Raw genomic sequence first — 21,510 nt, forward strand, 5'->3', positions numbered from 1 at the left:
CCAACCTCGCCCTTGGCAAGCTCCCACTTGAAATCACTACTGTGCCCTCCCCTCTCTACTGTCCACCTCCCTCTCAGTATGTGGACACGATCCCGAGGTAAACGTCCTTCCCTTTGGCAGTCATATTTGCTTAAGCCTCTACTGCCTTAAAAATCCTTTTTTCATTACAGCTGGATTCCTTCACAGACTGTCTACCTTCCTGCAGTCCTTGCACCTCCTCTAGCCACTGTGATCGTGATCCGGACTCCACCCCCACCAAACTTCAGTCTTGCCAAAGTCCCCAGTGACCTCCTTGCAGCTAACCCCAACAGCAGACTGTTTTCCTCTCCTGTGTCCTCTGAGAAGCAGGGAACCTGCTGGCTCCTCCCTCTTGAAATGCTGCTACCCACCCTCTCACTCATCCTTCCCCATCTCAGCTTACATGCTGCCTCTTCCGGGAAGCCCTCCCTGACCTACACATAAGGTCTGATTCCCACGCTACTCGTTTCTTCCACAGCACCTCTCAGTTTGTCTATGTGATCGTCTTCCCAACTGTCAACTCCACAGGGTCCGTTTTGCTCACTGCTGAACCCTAGTCCCACCACACTGCAGGGATCCAAGTGTGTGTTGTTGAGTGAATGGTCTGGCTTTTTAAAAAATGCATCTGGCTGTGTGCAGAGAAAACAAACTGGGGGAGGCGAGGCAGCAGCACTGAGCTGCGGGAGGTGATGGGGCCCGACCAGTGGGCTGAGGAGCAGCCCCGAGGCGTCCTGTACAGTCAGAACGGCCTGGATTTCAGGTCCTGCAGGCTGGGAGAGGACAGGTCAGAGCCCCAAGGACAAGGGGACACTCCACGAGCTGCCTGTCTCAGTGAATGACGTGAACCCTCAGAGGCTCTGCACTGACCCTGCAGAACCCAGGGCCAGTCTGCCTTCTCCATCTGTGCCCCGCAGGGCTGGGAGCACATGGGGCGGGGTCAGCGATGCCCCGTCTCAGGGGAGCTGTGAGAACGGCCAGCAGCTCAGAGCCTCCCCGTCGCGGTCACGTCTCATCGGCACGAGACGTTTATCCTGCCTCCTACCAAGGGGAGCCCATGTCCAGCACGTCAGGCCTGGCTTTCTCCCGCATCCATGCTCCAGCCCTCCCTGTGCTGTGGGCCTGAACAACACAGCAGGAGAGGCAGTTGGGATGCCGGCGGGCGGGACCCAAGCCCAGGACGGCCCCAGGGCCAGGCCTGCCCGGCAGCGGGACGTTGAGGGAGGCAGGTGGTGAGAACTCCTTCACGGCAGACACAGGACACTCGCTCGTGCAGCTGACACAAGGCGGTGGCTACATCTCCCCGCAGTGCTCCCCACCCTGCCCCCCTCACAGGGCAAGCACAGCCTCACTCACAAGAGACAGGGGGATGGACAAGATGGCACAGGGATGGGGGGCCGGGTGGGATAGGCAGGCTCGGTGGATGAAGCGCCGAGACCGGGCAGCGGGGTCCTCATGGAGTGGTTTATTACGATTCCATCTCACAAGGCAGGTGGGTGGGCGGCAGCGGCACACGGACTCCAAGCCCCTGACAGACGTCTGCCTCGGGCGCATGCAAACACTGCAACATGGTCAAGCGCAGACACGGGGCGACCGAGGCGACACGGACACGGGACACGGGGGGGGGAAACAGGGCCGGGGCGATGGGGCCCTAGAGAGGGGCCTGGTCTCCCCAACCCTCGTGGGCAGGACAGGAAAATAAGATTCGTACTTCTTGTAAAATGCCCATTTGCTGGGTACTTTCTTTCTCCTTATCTTGAAAAATAATAAAAAATAAACACACGGAAAAAAAAAATCTCAAAAAAAGAAAAGGAATAAAACTCTAAGAAGGCGAGAGATGGGAGGCCAGGGGGAGCCTGACCACGGTAGGGCGTCTATCCCCCGGCTCTTCAGCCTCCTCCCATCCGGGCCCGAGGGCAGGGCTCCCAAAGCCCCACAGGTGGGTCCATGAAAGAAGGTGCCAGGCCTAGGCGGGGTCTCCGGGTGCCAGAGGGGGCACGGGCTGGGACAGGAAAGAGGCCCAGCGGCCTCCTGCTGGGCTCAGTTCAGGTTTGGGCCCAGCGAGCGGGGGTGCGAGGTCCGCAGTCTCTCCGGCTCAGTCCCTGCAGGCCCTCAGGCCCTCGGCCCGGGCGAGGCCGCAGTCACAGGTGCAGCTCGTGGGTCTTGATGCGCTCGAGCTGCTCGCGGAGCTGCAGGAAGGAGGGCCGCGTGGCGGCATCCAGGTGCCAGCAGTTCTTCATGACCTCGTAGACTGCAGGTGGGCAGCCGTCGGGGGCATCCATCTTGTAGCCCTTCTCCACCCGTGGGACGACGTCCTTCAGGGGCTGCGCAGAGGTGGGGGTGGTGTGAGTCGGTGCGAGGCCTGACCCCGAGGGGACCCCTACTTAGCACTCCTCTCCACGACACCCCTAGTTCTGTCTCAGATCCAGGTCCCGGGGGCGCCCTGAGAGGACCCCAGGGCAGGTCTGCAGCTTCCAGGCCTCAGATGGGGGAGGCAGGGCCCAGTGAGGGCCCCCACCCTGCCACCCTCCCCTTTCTCCAAGCCCCAGTCTCAGCCCCAGTGCCCACACTCACAATTCTTGGATAAGGCACTCGCCCGAAAGAGTAGATTTCCCAGAGAAGGATCCCGAAACTCCACACATCAGACTTGGTGGAGAATTTCTGCCATGTGGATGGGAGAGGCGGTGTCAGATCCTGGGAACTGGGGGTGGGGGTGACCAGGAACCCCATCCACCACTGCTCAGGCCCAGAGGAGAAGCCCACCCACCTTCTCTCTTAGGGCCTCGGGGGCTGTCCACTTGACCGGCAGCTTGCCCGTGTCCTGGGTGCTGGAGGCCTCCTTGGTGAGGCCGAAGTCGCTGACTTTGGCCACATTGTCCTCAGACACCAGCACGTTGCGGGCAGCCAGATCCCGATGCACGAAGTTGTTGCCCTCCAGGTATTCCATGGCCTCACAGACGTCTCTGGGGGTGAGCCACCCACACGTCCCCTCAGGCAGGGGTCCCGTAGCAGGGCAGCTCCCCCCCACCCCCAATCAGGTTGCTTCACTCACAGTGAGAACTTGAGGAGACAGTCTCCGCCAAGCACCGACCGACCCCGAGACCGCAGGTAGTCCACTAGACTCCCCTGGGGCAGGACAGACAGACCAACAGGCCGCATAGGTTAGACTTGCCCTCCAGACCTCAGGGTACTTGGGGCTGGGTAAACGGTGACACTCACGGGAGGTGTGAGGAGAGCGAAGGGGCAGGGGAAAGGTCAGGGCATCACTTCTGAAAGATTATCAGATCCTACACACTGGACACTGCACTCAGCAATTTTCATGCACTGTCTCTTAATTCTCATAAATCTCTGAGGAAAGCTTTGTTACTACCTCCCTTCACAGACGAGGACCTGAAGTTTGGTGAGGTGACACAGCTTTTCCATGGTCCTGGAATGGTCATGCCATTGGTCACCTCCAGTGAATAAATGATGAGCCAGGACAAAAGCCAAGCCCCAGTGACTTCAAAGCTCAGTTGGAGAGCAGGGACTGAGGGAGCATGGGCCCAAGGGTATGGTGGGGGGCTTGGGGCAGGCACACACCTTGGCCATGTACTCGGTAACGATGTACAGCCCGCTCTTCTCCTCCACGATCACGCCCAGAAGCTGTACCAGGTTGCTATGCCGGAGTTGCCTATGGCGGGACAGGGTGGTCAGAGCCTGCCAAGCCTCCCCATCACCTCCCGGCTCCGGGGCGACCTCCCCACCCACCCCCTGTCCCAACTCACGTCATGACGGAGGCTTCAGCCAGGAAGGCCTGTGCAGTGGCATCGTTCTTAATGCACTTGACAGCGACTTTGTTCCCTCGGTAGTCACCCAGCATCACGTCTGCGAAGACAGCTGGGGCTTGTTCCCTGGACTCCCCACAGTCACCAGCCCCTCCCAGGGCTCCCACCCTCTCCGGCTCACCTCCAAACTCCCCCTTCCCTATGGTCTGCAGCAGCTTCAGGTCCTTCATGTTCAGCGCCCAGCCACCTGGGTGGGAGGTGACAGGGGGGCGGGAGGCGGTGGTCAGGGAGCGGGGGTTAAGTCAGAGCAGGGGTCGCAGCAGAGGAAGACTGGACTATGACATGTGGGTTCCCTGGAGGTCTCCAGAGCCTCTGGGATGGGGGTCGTGCCAGGAAGCCTGGGTGGGGGAGGAGGCGGGTGGGCAAGAGAGGGGTGGGGGTGGGGGTGGCACTCACTGCGGAAGAACTCATCCTGGGCGGCCACAGTGCCCTCCATGACCTTTGGCTTGATGAGGCGAGTACAGAGGCCATCTGCATCTGAGGTGTAGTGCTGCAGGGCGCAGGGCAGCCCCTCAGGACCGGGCCCTGTGCACCACCGGTGCACCACTCTGATCTGACCACCAGAGGGCAGCAGAGGCTGGTCCCACCCAGTCGAGTTGCTTTGGGGAGGGCGGGCTCCCCATTTTCTAGCAGGGTTAGGGAGGCCCAGACACACAGCCTGTCTCCCACGCCACCCCACACCCCAGGTGCTGGACGGACACCAGCTGTTGCTATCACTTGGCCTCACCAACAGCCCTGACTCAGCCTCTAGCTAGGTGTGCAGAGGACCCCTGCCCCAAGTCAGGCCAGCGGCGGGGACAGTGCTGAGGGTGGGTGCAGGAGGCATCTGAAGGCTGCCTGGGGCAGAGTCGGCCTTGGGAACTGCCGGACAAGGGGGCCACCAAGGTGGAGCTCGAGGAGACATGCTTATACACACATGGTTGGGCAGACAGTTCTGAGTGGCTGGAGGGAAGCTAGCTCTGGGATCAGAAGACTTAGATCTAGTCCTGGCACCTCCAAATCACAGCAGTGTGACCAGCAGCAGGTCCCTTAACTGCTCTGAACCTTTGTTTCCTGGCCTACATACTGGGGTGCCATCTCCACGTGGAGGCACTGTGGGGTCAGAGATAAACCCCGGCACACGACAGGGGCTCTACAGAGGCGCAGGGAAAGGCAGGCTCGCCGAGGCCGCAGGACCTGCCCAAGGTCACCCTGCCAGTGGCGGTGGGGCTGCAGCCGGAACCCAGCTGGCCCTGGGGCCCCGCTCACCTCCACCAGCTGCATGAGGTTCTCAAAGTACACCTCTTCATCGATGCTGAGCTTGCTGGCGTGGTACATGATGCGGTAATGCTCCACCTTGCCGTCACAGCTCACGCACAGCGTGTAGTCCCCGGGGTAGTTGGTGCTCTCCCGCACCAGGAACAGGCCTGTCTCTGGTGGGCACAGGAGCCGCTCTGCCTGTTCCCGCGTGATCTTGCCATGGAACCAGCTGCAGGGAGGCCAAGCCTGGGGTCGTGGCAGCCCAAGGGCAGTGCTGGGTTCCACTTCCTGAAGGCCCTCCCTCTGGCTGGTGCCTCCTCAGGGTTTGTGGCTCAGACAGGCACTGAGGCCCTCGTCCTCTGCTTCCCACCCTTCATCCCCTCTGAGGTCTGCACCCACGCTCTTCCTCTTGAGAGGCCCTCATGGACATCCCAGCTCTTACTCTTGCCTTCATGCTTTCCTGACTCTCTTCCTGGGGACTCAGGGCTCCCATCCTCCTCCCTCCCAGACTGGAGCTTCTGATCGCTCCTTGGAGGTACTCACGGCATGAGGCTGAGCTTGGTGCCTGCCTTCACACCCTCCCGCTTCTGGACATAGTTGGCTGGGATGATGCCCTCACGGCCCACCTTGTTCTTGGCTTTGTACCAATTGGGGTCCTAGGGAGAGGGGAGCCCAGACACTTTCTCAGGCTCACCCACCCCTGCAGGGGAGCAAAAACCCAGAGGTGGGTGGTGGGTGGGGGTGTGAGGTCCCTGGTTACCTTGGTGACAGCCACAATGGTGAGCACGTCTCCTTTGCAGAAGGGAAGGTCTTGCTCAGCAGTGCCGTGAAAGTTGTACTTGGCAATACATTCTGTACCGGATGGCCAGGCAGCCTGCAGGGCAGGCAGCAGGTGGGCGGGTGCAGCCCGGGGCAACCCCCACCCACCTGCCTGCACGCCTGCAAGGCCACAGCCTCTCTCCTAGCCTCCACAAGCCTGGGTGAGGCGCCCTTCCTCCACAGAGCGCTGGGCGCCTGCCAGCTGAGTCTCACCCCCTGGGCTTCCATCTTGAGTGCCTGCATCTGAATTCTACTTTGCTAAGAGCCAGGGCTGGGGAGAAGGGGAAAGCATCGACCTGCATTCTCACTCTTTCCCCTCTCGGCACCCCATGGTGGCATGGGGACCCCCGCCACACCAGACCCCCATCGCCGCAGTACCTGAATTGCCGACATCTTCCTAGAAGATCTGGCGTCCCCGTGTCACAGGAAGGCCGACCTGTCACTTGGTACCATGAGAGCTGTGGGGAGAAGTGGGGGCTGAGGGGAAGCTGTGAGAAGAGACGGCGCCTCTGTCACTGAGATCCTGCTCCCTCCCCACAGCAATGTGAACAGATGCCAGTGGCTTCTGGAGCTGGGGTCTGGGGCAAGGGCTGCCCTTTCCAGTCTTGGCAGGCTGCGGACACTGGGCAGGAGAGAAGGGCCGAGGACCCCCAACCCTGAGCCCACTGTGGCCTTATAGCCTACAGAATGACCGACAGAGGCCACAAATCACAGCGGGTGAGTAGCACCTGCCCTGCCAGCCCATGGCGGGATATCAGCTAAGTGGTCTGCGAGGGGCCACTGAGGGTAGTCACTGAGGGCGGCTGAGGTCACTGAGGTCCTTGGGATTTGGGGAAAGTCACTCGTCCTCTATGGGCCTCTCAGTTCTGTCACCTACAGAAACTTGCCCAGGCAGAATCTCTGAAATCAAATGTAAGCCAGCTCCATGGCCTGGCCACCCCACTTCCGGGCACACACCCGAGAGATGGCAGGGCAGGTGTTGCCAAGACAGGCCCGGGAGAGCGCACGGGAGCCTGGTCTGAACAAAGTGCACACTGGGGACTGCCCAGATGCTCGCCGGGAGTGAGATAAGCTGTGTGTGTTCACACAACAACGGACAGCAGCAACCGTGAACCAACCGCCACCATGGACCAACACTGACGCGTGCCCAAGCATCGTGCTGACCAAGGCGCCAGGCAGGAAGCACACACGCTGTGTGATCCCATCTGAATCAGGTTCAGAATCAGGGGATTCCCAGGGCAGGATGGAGACCTCGGAGGAGACGGCTAGCTGACTGCAAGGGGGCAAGCTGAGCTCTGGCAACTCACCGAGCTGTGCCCTGAGACTGGTGTAGTTTCTGGTGTACATGTTGACTTCAATACAGTGGACTCCCCCAAGAAAGCGACCCCAGCCAACCTGATGCCCCCAGAGCAGCAAGTCAGCCCCGTCCTGCACACACACTCTCTGCGGCCCCAGCTCAGCACTCCCTCTGCAACCATCATCTTCCCACACACAGCCCAGAGCTGCCGTGTACCTGTCTCAGGAAGCAGAGGGATGGGACTACTGTTCTTTGCTGACAGATGAGCAATCTGAGGCTTAGGCAGGGCCAGTGGCTCTCCCATGCCTATGGTGTGTCAGAAGAGCAGCGCCTCCATGTGCCTTGTTCCCAGGCTCATTCATGTGACGGACAAGGTCTGGGGCCTGGCTGACATTCACGAGCAGTGAAAGAAGACATTTAAATGCAAGTGCCTAGGGGTGAAGGGAGTGAGGACTGCAGAGCTCAGGTGGGCTTCCTGGAGGAGGGAGCGCTGGAGCTGAGGCTGGAAGGTCGCAGGGCTTGGAAAGGCAGGGGCACCCAGGCTGGAAGCCCATCGTGAGGGAGGGTGGGAAACAGATCCTATGGTCTGAGCACCCCGTTGTCCGCTGCAGGGGATGGTGAGTACTGGGCCCGCAGGGCACAGACCCTGCAGGGATGTGGGGCTTCAAATTCCAGGTGAGGAGACAAGCTTGGCTTCTGAGGGCCATGGGATCTGGGGCCTAAGCAGGGGGGGTGTGGTCTGGGCGACCAGAAGGAGCCAGGGGAACCACCACCACTGCTTCCAGGCCCCACTCCTGGGGCAAGGGTCAGGCAGACCAGGCTCTGACGAGTATACAACAGGCGAGAAACTCAACCCTTCTGATCTTCGGATCTCGCACTCCGAAGTCGGGATGGGACACCCCCAAGCAGGCTGTGGAGGGAGTGGATTGAGCTCCCAGACTTGGAAGTGTCTGGCATCAACCTCCTGCGCCTGGGGATGAAGGGCTTCCCTTCCTCCCGGAACACACAGTGCTTCCTGTCCCGAGGCCAGAGCGGCAGCCTCTGCCGTCTGGGCAGGGAGACCGGATCCCCCTAGACACACACACACTGACACGACGGGGCCACCATGAGTACAGGAAGCAACTTCGGGCTCCCGACAACCACCTGTGGGAGCCACGAGCTCCTCTTGCCCCCATTTCATAGAAATGGAAACCGAGGCTCAGGAGCTTGCAACAACTTGCCCTAAGGCACACCACTAGTTAGGGGTGATGGTCTGGAACTTGAATTGGGGTCGCTCTGTGGTTGGCTGGGTCCTCAACCTGCAAGCCCTTCTGCATAGGGGTTCTGCCAGCTCTCCTCATCCCCATGTCTCCCCCTCCCTCCACAGAGGGCGCGGAGGCTGAGGCGCCGTTAGTCACCCTCTCAGCTGTCAGTTTGCAAACACTCTCTCCCCGGCCTGCAGCTGCCACTGCCACCGCCGCCGCCGCCTCCCCACTGACTTGAGGATAATAATAAAAATAATAATAGGCCATGTTGGCTGAGCACTTACTCTGTGCCAGGCTGTCCTTGACACATTATGGCTCATCAAATCCTCTTAACAACTGAGAGAAAGGCTATTATTATTCCCATTTTACAGGTGAGGATGCCAAGCTAGGCCAAGAGGCAAGTGGCCTTACCTGAGGCTACACCTCCAGTGAGCATCCTGCCTCACACAGGTGTCAGAGGCCTGAGCCAGCAGGCCATCCCACCCCCATGCCTGGTGCCCTCTGCCTAACGTGCCCACACATGTCTATGGAGTTGCTGGCAGGCTGGGACCACCCTGGCCTAGAAAAGAGAGTGCAAGGGAACAGGGAGAAGTGAGCAGTGCTCAGGGGGATGGACGAGCCCAGAGAGGTCAGGGGGGCTTCCTCGAGGGTCTGGCTTTGGAGAGGACAATCAGGAAAGGAGAGGTGTGAGCTAGCCTTCCCCTTGCTCAACTGGCTATGGCTTCAGGACTCAGTTTTCCCACCTGTACAATGGATTGGTGACAACCTTGCAGCTTCCAGGGCTGCTCTGAAGCCTGCTTTCTTCACACAGATATCCTGCTGGAGGCAGCTGCAGATACTCTCTGATGGCTCCTCCCTGGCGAAGTCATGAGGCCAGGACGACCCTGTCCTTAGGGCCCTGAGGGTCCAGATGGGCTATCCCCCTCCAGGTCAGAGGCCAAGAGTCAGCGGCTGGGAGGGGCCGCTAAAAACCGTGGCCTCTGATCCAGCCTTGGTCAGGCACAGAGGAGCCCTGCCAGGGTTATCTGAACCTTGTTTCAGGCAGCTTTGCAGAAGAAGTGCAGGAACAGTGTCCTGGGAGGCATGGGCTCTCAGTCCAGTTCCTGCTCTGTCACTAACTTGCTCTGTGACCTTGGGGAAGTCCCTTGAGCTTTCTGGGACTCACTGGCTCTCCAGCACGTGAGCCAGATCCCTTTATCACCTGCAGCTCCTAGGACTCTGCCTCCCTGCCTTGGCATTCCCTCTCCACCCCTCCCCATTCTCTACCCAAGGAACTTCCACTCAACCTTTGGGGTTATACAGGTGCCTAAAAACACGTAGCAGGACAGTCCCTGCGGCACTGATGGGTGTAGCAAGAGGCTGGGAGACAGATTTTATGTCCATTAATAAGGAACCAAGTAAATAAATGACCAGATATCCCCCAAAGGGAAAAAGGCCAGCTGAGACAGGGCCAAGACGGATCTCAAGGTGTTGAAACAGAAGCCTCCCCGTGAAAGAGTAAGTAGAAATGGCAAATAACCAGCTCAGATCATGAAGGACATGTTGCTAGGGGTGCAGGACAGTGACATGGCATCTAGGGACCACGCTCCAGACTAACCAGAGAGAGGAAACAGCACTTCCAGCACAGCGAGATGTGGCCCATGCCTCGTTCACCAAGTGATCAAACGGAGCAGCACCAATGAGGAGAGGAGCATACAGAGTGCCTCCCGCCCTGAGCAGGGCATGGCATCTTCTGTGCCATGGCCGCAGAGCCGCTTAACCTGACTCCAATTAGGGAGCCCAGATATCCGGCCTGCCTTGAGTCAAGGTCATTAAAGACAAAACAAACAAGCACAGGCTGGGGGATGTTCTGGATTAAGCAGGACACCAAAGAAACAGGACACAACAAAATGGTAACTACGGGAGGTGAGGGGTGTGTTAGGGGGTAACCTTACTGTGGTAATCGTATCACAACATACATCTGTATCAAATCTTCACACTGTACACTACTCAAATTCACATAACACTAAATAGCAATTATATCTCAATAAAGCTGAAAAAGAAAAAAAAGACACACGACAGCAAGACTCAATGAGTGATTCTGAATCAGATTCTGGATCAGAGGGAAAAAATAGCTATAAAGGTCACTTGGGGACAACCTTGAAAAATGAAAACGTTAGATAATATGATAGGATTAACGTTAATTTTCTTAACTGTGATCATGGTACTGTGATTATATAATAGATCTGTGCTAAAATACTTAGAAGAGGAAGGTATGATGCCTGCAAACTCACACTCAAATTGGCAAAAAAACAAAGTATATACATATGTCTAGTACACAAAAGAAGAGGTAACGCAAATGTGGCGAACTGTTAAAATCCGGTGCATCTGGGTGAAGTATATATGGGTATTTGTGTGTGTGTGCTAAGTCGCTTCAGTTGTGTCCGATTCTCTGTGACCCCATGGACTGCAGCCTGCCAGGCTCCTTTGTCCATGGGATTCTTCCGGCAAAAAAACTGGAGTGTGTTGCCACACCCTCCGGAGGATCTTCCCTACCCAAGGACTGAACCCACGTCTCCTGCACTGCAGGCAGATTCTTTTTCCATCTGAGCCACCAGGGAAGCCCACATATGGGTATTTATTATACTATTATTTTAGCTTTTTGGTAGGTCTGAAAAACTCAAAGACTGGAGGAAAAAAAAAAAAAGCAAGGTGCAGGACATCATCCATGGTATATTACAATCCTTATTTTTCCAAAGGACATACCATTCATCCCTGACCTCAGAAATGCACAGATTATCGCTAAAAGACAAAAGAAGCTGATAACAGAGGTTATCTATCTCTGGGAGGGGGAAGGAGGAGTGAGGATCAAGTTCAGGGCAACTTCCTTTTCATTGTATATCTGCTGTCTGTTCTTTAATTTGTTTTTTTAACAACATGTATCTATTGAGTGAGTGAAAGTCACTTGTCTGTCCTGTCTGACTCTTTGAGACCCCATGGACTATACAGCCCACGGAATTCTCCAGCCCAGAACACTGGAGTGGGTAGCCTTTCCCTTCTCCAAGGGATCTTCCCAACCCAGGAATCGAACCCAGGTCTCCCGCATTGCAGGTGAATTCTTTCAGCTGAGCCACAAGGGAAGCCCATGTATCTATTCAGTTCAGTTCAGTCGCTCAGTCGTGTCCGACTCTGCGACCCCATGAATCTTAGCACACCAGGCCTCCCTGTCCATCACCAACTCCTGGAGTTCATTCAAACTCATGTCCAACGAGTCGGTGATGCCATCCAGCCATCTCATCCTCTGTCGTCCCCTTCTCCTCCTGCCCCCAATCCCTCCCAGCATCAGAGTCTTTTCCAATGAGTCAACTCTTCACATGAGGTGGCCAAAGTACTGGAGTTTCAGCTTTGGCATCAGTCCTTCCAATGAACACCCAGGACTGATATCCTTTAGAATGGACTGGTTAGATCTCCTTGCAGTCCAAGGGACTCTCAGGAGTCTTCTCCAACACCACAGTTCAAAAGCATCAATTCTTTGGCACTCAGCTTTCTTCACAGTCCAACTCTCACATCCATACGTGTATCTATTACCTCCCCCCTAAAAATTACGACTGAGTTTCCCAGGTGGCTTAGTGGTACAGAATCCACCTGCCAGTACAGGAAACACAAGAGATATGGTCCAACCCCTGGATTGGGAAGACCCCCTGGTGGAGGAAATGGCAACCCACTCCAGTATTCTTGCCTGGAGAATCTAAATCCCACGAACAAACGAGCCTGGCAGACTACAGTCCATGGGGTCAAAAAAGAGTCAGACATGACTTAGTGAATTAAAAAACAAGAAAAAAAGCAAAAATTGCGATTAGTAAGAAAATAAACAACTTCTGGAAACTGACTTATGCCAGGAGTCTTCCATGGTCACCTGGCTGTGGTGGCTGGCTGCTCCAGGCCTCCAGAGCCTCTCACGTCTCATGGTCCAGTGAGAACCTCCCCGACCCTGGCCTGGGAGCCCTGCAGGAGTAAAGCCAGGCTGACTCACGTCCTAGCAGGGGCCAGGCCCAGAGCGGCTGGGCCGTGATTGAGTACTGAATGAATGAAGGAACCAACAAACAACAGGGGGAAGCTAGGCTGGCTGCACCACACTGTGGTCCCACAACCGACAGGACTATATTTAACCCCAAAAGGACAGCAGCTGCCACCCCACCCCCACAGAGCTGGGGGACAGGGGGCTTTCACTCCTACTTCCTGCCCCAAACCCTGCTCCCAGCAGTCCTTGTGCTGGGGTCCCGGGAACAGGCTGGGCATTGTGCCCAAGCACTGAGGTCAGTGGCCGCAGCCTCAGGCAGGCTTTCTTGGGAGCCCAGGCTGCCAGGGAGGGGCGAAGCCCAGAAACTGCCCTCTTCCTGCTTTGGGGCAGCTGTAGACCCCAGAGCCAAGCACGTGCTGAGGGCCAGAGTAGGTCAAGGGGCTCCTGCCCTGCCCCCCTCACCAAAACTCCACTGCCTAGTGGGGCGTGGGAGCCTTCAGTAACTGTTTACACCCAGCTAAAAATACCCACTGAAAAGGGAAGTGCACAGGAGACCTGGGGGGGACTCGGGGGCCACGGTCCCCAGAGACTCTGGTCCAGCCATAGGACCCGGCTGGAGCCGCTGGAGGGCGGGGGCAGCCCGCTGGAGGCAACAAGCCGGTCCACCTTGCCCTCTCGTTCTTTGAGCCATCGTTTCAAGAGCCTCCCTGTATGCCCAGCCCCACGTGTGGTGGGTCAGTATGGCCAGGAAGGGGAAGGGCCCAGGAGGGTCCTGCCCTTGGGACCCCAAGAATGCTACTCGGCTTCTCTCCCTGGTGCCCAGCCCTGCTGCTGATCTCCGAGCTGCCAGGTGGTCAGTCAATGACGGCCAGGTGTGCAAGGGATGCCTCAGCAGGGGCGGGGCCACTGGGGAAGCGGAGCGTTGCGGGGGTGGTGTTAGCAGGGGACTGGGAGGATCTCAGGTGATCTCAGGTAGAAGCGACTGTGCTAGATCAGGCCAGGATTCGAATTTCAAACCGTGGTACGCAGAGGGTTAGCTGAGAATGAAGAAGCGCGGGGTGGGGTCTACAGGGGCTCTGAACCCAGGCAGTTTGGAAGCCGCTGACAGGTATGGGGCAGACACAAGCAGCGCTGTTTCTGACTGGGCGCGACCCTCCACCCCCCCACCCCCCACCCCAGCAAAGGACAGCACCTGAGGAGGGCGGGGCACGCCAGCAGCTGAGCTGGTTTGGCAGCTGCACAATCAGCCCCGCCTCTGGTTTTGCAAGGGGCACCCAGGCTGACGGCACTGTGATGCCCCTGGCCACACACCAGGGCGGAGGTAGGGGCTGGTTCCCACTAAGCTGGACGGGTGGTCCCAGAGCCCTCAGCATACCCACTACACAAAATGTCTCAGGGCCGGGTAGCAGCAAAACTGGGCACAAGACCCTGGAAAGGCCTGAACCTCCCTGGGGGTCAGGAGAGGACTGGAAGGAGGGTCCCACTCACTTTGCCTCTGGTGTGTGCGGCCCACCCCCCACCCCAGGGCTCCCTCAGCCTTCAGCACCCCAGTCCTAAAGGGAGGGGTGAGACGAATGGCTAAAAAATGTTAAAAACCAAACTACAGCAACTCACAGGCTTTTTTCCTGCCCCCCAGTGGCTCAGTGGGACCGGAAATCCCGTCTAGCGGTTTGGGAGAGGCGGGGGCTGGAGGAGAGAAGCCTAATGGGGTGCCTCCTCCCCCAGGCACTGCTGTGGCTGGAGGCTGTCACTCCTGGCCCAGAAAGGTTTCTAATTACCGCTCAGGAGCCTAATTACCTACATGCGCTGGGCAGGGGGGGACTCCAGGGCTCCCCAGGGCCCTAACCCAGACCTCAGTTCCGCCACACCCCTCGGCACAGCCTGTGGTCTTTGCATCTTCATTTGACTACATTTACATATGGCCTCTCAGCACTGGTCTCCAACGAACCCTTGAAAACCAGACTGTCCTTGTCCCTCACCCTAGTCACCTTACAGGTGGGGAGACTGTGGCCCAGTGGCCGGTGAGTGGCCTAGAACTTTGACCCCCAGATTCCCGTCTCTGGTCTCCACCCCCCGTCTCAGAGAACATACAGCCATGCTGCCCAGGGGAAGGAGAAGAAGGGCTACCAACACCCTCCCCCACGGGATGGACTGTAAAAGTGAAAGCACGGAGCGAGAGCCTACTGACCCAAGCCTGCCCTCGTTACTTCACCCTCAGAAAACCCCTTATCTGCTTGACAGAGGAGGCACCCAGCTGAGGACGATCACCCAGCTTCCAAGGGGGAGAGTGAGGGTTTGAGTTCAGGCCTGTCTGAACTTGGTCAGCAAACCCTCCACCCTCTCCTTGGGCAGGACCGATGACGTCCTGGACAGACAGGTGCGGGAGGGCAGCTGAGGGGGGACCGGCCGGCCCTCCTGTTCTGGGAAGCACGGGTTACATCTGTGCCATATCCTGCCTTGCAGAGACAGGCCAAGAGTTTGTCCAGGGCCACACAGCAGCTAGAGAAGTCAGCAGCCCTAGAGAGTAAGGGCTCCGGCCAAGGACCTCTGCCCCCACCCACCTCTTTCTCTAATGCTTCTTGATTTTCATGGCCCTGCCCCTCCAGGAAGTCCTCCTGGCTGCTCCAGCCTACGCAGATCCCCAGCTTCTGAGCTCCCCCCAGCCCTGCCAGGAAGTTAGAACCACAGGCCTCCCCCAGCTGACTCCTCTCTGAGCCTGGGCTCCTATACTGGTTGGCAGGGGGCTCTGAGGGTTCCCTGTCCCCTCCACTCTCCCTGTGGCATGGCCAGCACAGGCCAGGCCCACAGATGTCCGGGCCTGGGTGAGGAGCAGAGGTTGGGCTGAGAAGCAGCAGCCAGGGGGTGCAGGTGTCAGGTGACACCCAGGTCTTCACCCACCGGCAGGGCTTCCAATCCTGTGGAGAGCAGACCGGCAGGGGGTGGGGGGTGCGCCAGGCAGCCTCTCTTTTGTGTCTGGAGGCCCAGGGCACGGAAGGGGAGGGGGAGGCGGAGGGAAGCTGCGGTTGGAGGCCCAGCCCCACCGAGGCGTTCAGAGCTGGTGTGTGATGAGAAGCCACGTTCATCACAGGACCTCAAAACCAGGAAGAGAAACTGAGCAGGCAGAAGGGTGAGCTGGGCTGCACAGGGGGGCCCCCAGCTTCCCGGGGCCTGCCAAGGGGAGCTCCTGGACAGTCACTGGACAAACCACTTGGCCCTCCTGGGCCTCAGTTTGCCCATGGGAAAAATGGGATTTCTCTCCCTGGTTCTGCCACCATGGCCCTGACTGGTATGGGCTGCGGTATGCCTGAAGCCAGGGACCCTCCCCCAATTAGTGGAGTACTCCTGGTCCCGCAGCGGGCTCTGGCCTCTCCTGGGAAGAAGGGCTTGGCCCTCTGCAGCCAGCCTTGCCCTGCTTGCTTCTCCCCTAAGCCACACAGGGAGCACACTAGCTCTTCCTCACCAGCTCTTTATTTTTAGGTCTGAATTTGACTTTAATCATTACTTAGCGGATTCTATTTCCAGCCCTTGGATGAAGGGACCCAGAGGAGAGGAGGAGGGGAGGCGGTGCTCCCTGCCTGGGATGGAGGGGTGGCCTGCTCCTCCACCCATCCTGTCCCCAACCAAGAAACAGGGGCACTGAGAAACACCCAAAGTGCTCACCCCAGCCAGGCCAGCATCGTGGAGAGGACCGCACCCTGTGACCTCATCCCAGCCCGGGCTGTGGGACAGGAGGGCAACTGTAATGCCCACTTCCCCTGCGCCAAGACCAGGCAGGAGGCAGACACTCCAAAGGCAAAAGTCTGGCAGCCGGAGCCTGAGGTCAGGCACCGGGGAGCCCTCTGCATTGAAGGAGCCACCTCGGGAAGGACCCTCTGCCTACGTTGTTCCTGAGCCATGCTGGTCATCTGGGCTATGGTCTCATAGGCCCCGGGGGTGCCGATCTGAGACTGGTTTCCTCCTAGTGTTCCTGGGGTGGCGCTAGGAAGGCACACCCCCACCCCCATTCTACAGAAGCAGAACAAGAGGAAGCAAGTAATGTCACAGCAGTACACACTCAGGTTAGACCTGGGCAGCATCTGCCAGAGAGAGGGCTGCCAACACCCGAGATTTCCCAGTGATCTGTGGACCATCTATGTTCCCTTCAGCTCCCAGCTGGGAGGCTCTGGAGTCTGTGGCCCCTGGCCCCGGCTTTCTTCCCTCCTTCAGCTGCTTGGTGGGAGGATGCAGCTGGCATGGCTGTCCCTGGCTTGAGGCTCAGGATGCCTGGAGTTCCTTGCCCAGTACTCAAGTTTTCCTAGGGAGTAGGTCCCTGTCTCTACAGGGGAAACGTGGGGCTAGCCTAGGAAGTAGCTGAAGCTGAGGGACAGGAGGCAGCCAGGCTTTCAGAGAAGAGGCCTCATTCATTCAGCTCTGATGCTGGAAGAACAGAAGGAGAAGGGGTAGGGCCAGGCCCCAGAAACCAACCCATAGCCCATCTTCCACATGGTGATGGGGCGGGTGGAAGGCAGAGAGGGGCGACAGGACACTGGCCAGAGCAGTTTCTGAACACAGGGTTTCAGAAGGGCTCCCTGGGCAGAGACCACCCTCGGTTAGGTGAGCCATCAGCCAACCCTGGCCCTGGCGTCTTCTGCACATGCCGAGGCAGCCGGCTGTGGGCACTCTCTCAACAACGCCTACCCTTCTTACAGAGCATCTAGTGGACGCCAGGGGCTGTGCCAGGCACCTTCCAGTCCCTGGGTTAGTTAGTTCAGTGTCCGCACACTACCCTCTGAAGTAGGGATTGCTGTTGTGTATATAAAGGAAATCTGGCTCCAAGGATGACCTGCCCAAGATCCCTCTACCCTGGCCTCAATGGCACAGCTGGGCCTGGAGTCACTTGTTGGCTGGGTGCCAAGTTGCCTACTCTCTCCAATACCCTCGGCGGCTATGGGGGCCTGTAGTAACAACAGTTACAGCAGCGACAGACGGGCAACAACAGTGCACAAACCTGGGAACAGGGTTGGAGTATCGCCGCTATGGCAGAGCTGTCCGGAATATTCCGTAGCTTTTTAGAGGCAAAGTTACAGACTGCGTAGCAACATGAGAAAATGCCCAGATAACAGTATTAAATGAAAAAAGGTGTGAAGGCACACACACCCAAATGACAACAGCGACGAAGGAAAAAAAGATCAGCGAAAGATGGGCTGGGAACTCCAAGATACTAACAGCCACGGCACTGGGGAAGAAACAGTGGGTGAGTTTTTCGTTCTCTAAATGGTCTGTAGTGCTGTTTTGTTACTTTCTAAATTAAGCACCCTAACACTACATACCTACACACTTAGTTTTCTCATAAGCAACTCAGGCTTTGCGTTCTGGGGACCTGCCTGTCCCCTAGCTCTGGTCCTGGTGTCTGGGATTTCAAGGAATGGCCTTTCTGATTTGGGACAGCCCCTGAGACACACGAGGGTCCTTCCCTACCTTCTCTTTCGCAGATCAAGCACCTTTGGGTTATTTCTTTGAAGCCAAGGCCCAAAGATGGAGCCAAGAAGTGGACCTCAGCCGTCTTGGACGATCAGGGGGCAGCCACGTCACACTGTGGGCCCTGGGGCTGTCTCTGCCCAAACTCTGGTCTGTTCTGGGATGGTTCAACCCCTAGGAGCCTGGTACCCTCTGCAGTGATGCTGGAGACCCTCTCTCGGTCCTTCTCAGTCCCAGGTCCAACGCAGACAGAAGAGCAGGGAGGAAGACACCAAGCTCGCCAGAGAAAAAGTGAATCCCTGCACACACGCTTCCTGAAGCCAGACCCTTTCTACAAGGGCCTCGGGACCCTGGGCTGCACCTGACAGCTCACAGGCATCCAACCAGGTCAGGTTTCAGCCCTAGGCCTTCGGGTTGGAAAGGAAGTTAGGGCTGGGTGAGGGGAACCTCACAGACCCACCACATTTGTGAACCCTCCACTGTGCCTGTCAGGGCAACCGGAAACAGCAGCAATCAAGAGCAGAGACCTGAGCAGGATAAACCTGCCGGTGGCCCCCGGGGCCCCAAACACCGCCCTGTATCCTCCAGGGGACCCCCACACCTCTAGGAGCAAGAGGATCCTGCCACACTCCCAATCTCCCTCCTTCCACCTTCGCCCTGTTCCTGCTGGGGCCCCTACCAAGAAAGATACTGGGACCATTAGGGTGTGGGGAGCTTGGAAGAGACCATCTGGATGTCCCCACTCTGACAATGCTCTGATGCCAAGGCGGTAGCGTGATCCCTACAGGGTTTTTGTCTTTCCCTCCAGATCCTAGTCACTAGCTGAGCCAAAGGTGTACAGGAGGGCTGAGTCAGGACAGCCCACTGGACTGCTTGAGCTCAGAAGCAGGGGTACACCCCACGGGTGCCCCCACGCACTCGCCACATCCCATGAGTGGGACCCAGCCTCAGACAGCAGGGGGAAACCCCATAGGCAGAGCCGATGCTGCCTGAGCCCAGACAAGGCAGTGCTGAGGCCGGAAGCCCTCTCACTTCTCTCCAGCCCTCTGTAAGGGAGCACGTGCTCATCCCACAAGGTCCCATGGCCAGGCTGGGGGGCTTATGTCCCTCATGGATAAAGGTACCTGTATCGTTTCCCTCTGCCCATAGCAGTCCAGCCCTGCAGAGTGGGGGGAATGAGAGGACCGACAACCTAACTCTGCCAGAGGCCGGGGACAGGAACTTCCCCCTTTAAGCCTCAGTTCCCTGGTCTACAGAAAGGGAGGGGAAAGAAACCCCTAGTTAAGCTTCAAGAATCCGATGGCTGGGCACGCCCCTTCCTGACACCTGGCCTGGGCCCTGAGGAGCCTGGGAGAATGGGCTGACAAGGCTGCCAGCAGGTGGGGGCATGGTCCTAATAATGCCCAGTGTCACCTCCACCCAAGACACAGGCCCTGCCCAGTTTCCCCACCCTAGGGTCAGAGGTCCCTTGGCTTAGGCCTAGTCTTCTGGGAGGCTCAGGGTGACAGGCTCAACCTCTGGCAGAGGCTCAAGGAAGGTGGCTGGGCCCTGGGCTTCCTGGAGACAGCAGGGCCTCCGCGGGGGGGAATGAGGGAGGGGTCAGAACCAGGCAGGCCGAGGAACCTGCAGGGAGGCCCGGGGCAGGGAAAGGCAAACCGCCCATTCTCCGAGGGCCCTGGTCCATGCTGACCCCCTCCCTCCAGGCTCCAGCCAGCACCCACGAAGCGGGTGGGGGGAAGACACACTCGGGGTGGCCTGAGACAAGTCTGTGGGGCTGGAAAGGCAGTACCTCCCTCGTGCGCTCCCCTCCCAGTCCGGCTGACAGGGACTCCCGGGAGATTTCGAACCCGGGAAGGAGGGGGGGTAAGGGAGGTGGGGGATGGGTGTGGACGCCACGGCAGCTGCAAGAGAAGCGGGACGAGCGACCTCCGCCCGCCTCCCTCCGGGAAGCACCCGGACGCCCACCTCCCCTCCCGGCCCGCCAGGCACTCACCTCTCTCGGGGCACTGCGGTCCGGGCCACCTCGCTGCGGGCAGCATCAGCGGCCTGCCGGACGGTCCATGCGGCCAGCGGGGAGGGGAGGGGCGCAGGGGTCCCCGGGTGGTGAGGTACAAAGAGGTCTGGGTGCGAGAGGAGGGGGAGGAGGGACGGCCAGACAGAGGCAGGGGGATGGCCGCGCGGCCCGGGTCGGGGAGGAAGAAAGGCGGGGGAGAGGGGGCGGGAGGGAGTCGGGGGGGAGGAAACAATGTAGCCGGCGCAGCCCCGGCAGAGTTCCGCTTCCGAACGCCGCCACCGAGGCTCGATGCGGGGACGTCGCGCCGGCTGCCCGGGGCGGCCCCGGACGCTGGTTCGGGGCGCCGCAGAAGGTCCCCGCGTTCCACGCCCCGGAGGCTCCGGCGGCCACAGGCTGGCTGGGGCGGGAGGGACCGCTGGCCGGGGGGGTGGCCCCGACGGCGGCGCGGCCGGGAGACCGCCCCGCTCGGACCCCACCCCAGCAAGACCTCCGCGCGGGGTGCGGGGTGGGGCGAGACCGGGAGGGCGGCGGCGGTCGCGGCGGCGGCGACGGCGGCAGCGGCCAAGCTCGGCTGGCCCTGGGCTCCGCTGGGAGGAAGCTCGCAGGCCTGGCGAGAGGAAGCGCGGCCCGGATCCTCCACCCGCGGCACCGCGCCTGCGCGAGGGAGCCGGCCCGGCGCGCGGCGGGGCGTGGGCCGACGGAGCAGCGCCCCCTGCCGGGCGCCGGGGACACTGCGGGGGGTGTGTCCGCGCGCACGCCCTGCCCCCGCCTGCCCGCCCGCGTTGAGGCTCCCGAAGGTCCCTCAGGGAGGTCCGGCCAGCCCGCCTTAGAGCAACCTCCAAGCCTTCCCCAGTGTAGGAGCGACGGAGGCCAGGCCTCGGCCCCTCTGCTCGGATCTGTTTGTGCACAGGGGCCCTCACCCGCAGGAGCATTCATCCGTTCACAAGGATTTCCTGGCGCTGCCAATGTGACAGGCCCTGTTCTGGAGTCTACCCGCAGGGCCGCTTGGTGGCTGTCAAGGAGTTCCCAGCGCCGACAGGCCAACAGACAAGCGCTAGGAAATAATTGATAAAAGTGAAGGAGTGGTGTACAAGGCTCACAGGAAGCAGAAAAGAGGGGAGGGCTAACGGGGAGACTTGATAGAGCTGGGACTTTAGGCAGAAGGAATAAGCATGGGCAAAGGTCGGGAGAGGTGAAAGCACTTGACATCTCTGTGCTGCGCTGTGCTGTCTTGTCGACTCTTCGCGACCTGTGGAGTGTAGCCCACCAGACTCCTCTGTCCATGGGGATTCTCCAGGCAAGAATGCTGGAGAGGGGTTGCCGTGCCCTCCTCCAGGGCATCTTCCCAACCCAGGGATGGAACCCAGGTCTCCTGCATTGCAGGCAGATTCTTTACTGTCTGAGCCACCAGGGAAGCCCCCTGACGGCTCTGGGAACTGTAAATGGCTTAGCATGGCTGCAAGTTTGCAGGGTAGGTCCTGTAAAGTCGTGGGAGATGGGGTCCCCTCAAGCCACAGAGCACAGAGATCCAAAAGGCCTTATGGGACTTTCTTGGACTTTGTTTTCAGCCTGGAGGCAATGAGGAAGTTGTCAGTGACTAT

General features: G+C 59.0%; 1 protein-coding gene across 1 annotated transcript; it reads right to left on the reverse strand.

Moving 5' to 3' along the window:
• Positions 1 to 1,458: 1,458 nt before the first annotated feature.
• Positions 1,459 to 20,505, reverse strand: CSK (C-terminal Src kinase). Its single transcript, XM_070358615.1, has 13 exons — positions 19,889 to 20,505; positions 6,276 to 6,355; positions 5,839 to 5,952; positions 5,622 to 5,734; positions 5,088 to 5,307; positions 4,236 to 4,329; positions 3,961 to 4,026; positions 3,780 to 3,879; positions 3,595 to 3,685; positions 3,068 to 3,141; positions 2,783 to 2,978; positions 2,590 to 2,676; positions 1,459 to 2,339 (listed from the first exon to the last, which is right to left on the reverse strand). The coding sequence occupies exons 2-13, from the start codon at positions 6,288 to 6,290 to the stop codon at positions 2,157 to 2,159; spliced, it is 1,353 nt and encodes a 450-aa protein (XP_070214716.1). The 5' UTR covers positions 6,291 to 6,355; positions 19,889 to 20,505; the 3' UTR covers positions 1,459 to 2,156.
• Between the last annotated feature and the right edge of the window lie 1,005 nt (positions 20,506 to 21,510).

Source organism: Bos mutus, chromosome 21 (assembly GCF_027580195.1).
Source record: "Bos mutus isolate GX-2022 chromosome 21, NWIPB_WYAK_1.1, whole genome shotgun sequence".
NCBI lineage: Eukaryota > Metazoa > Chordata > Mammalia > Artiodactyla > Bovidae > Bos > Bos mutus.

What these genes read in the sequence shown, in the direction of transcription:
- CSK (XM_070358615.1), bottom strand. An exon ending in GCTGAAGCCTCCGTCATGAC is followed by an intron (nt 3,686 to 3,779) that starts GTGAGTTGGGAC and finishes GTCCCGCCATAG; the next exon opens with GCAACTCCGGCATAGCAACC. An exon ending in TTACCGAGTACATGGCCAAG is followed by an intron (nt 3,142 to 3,594) that starts GTGTGTGCCTGC and finishes GTCCTGCCCCAG; the next exon opens with GGGAGTCTAGTGGACTACCT.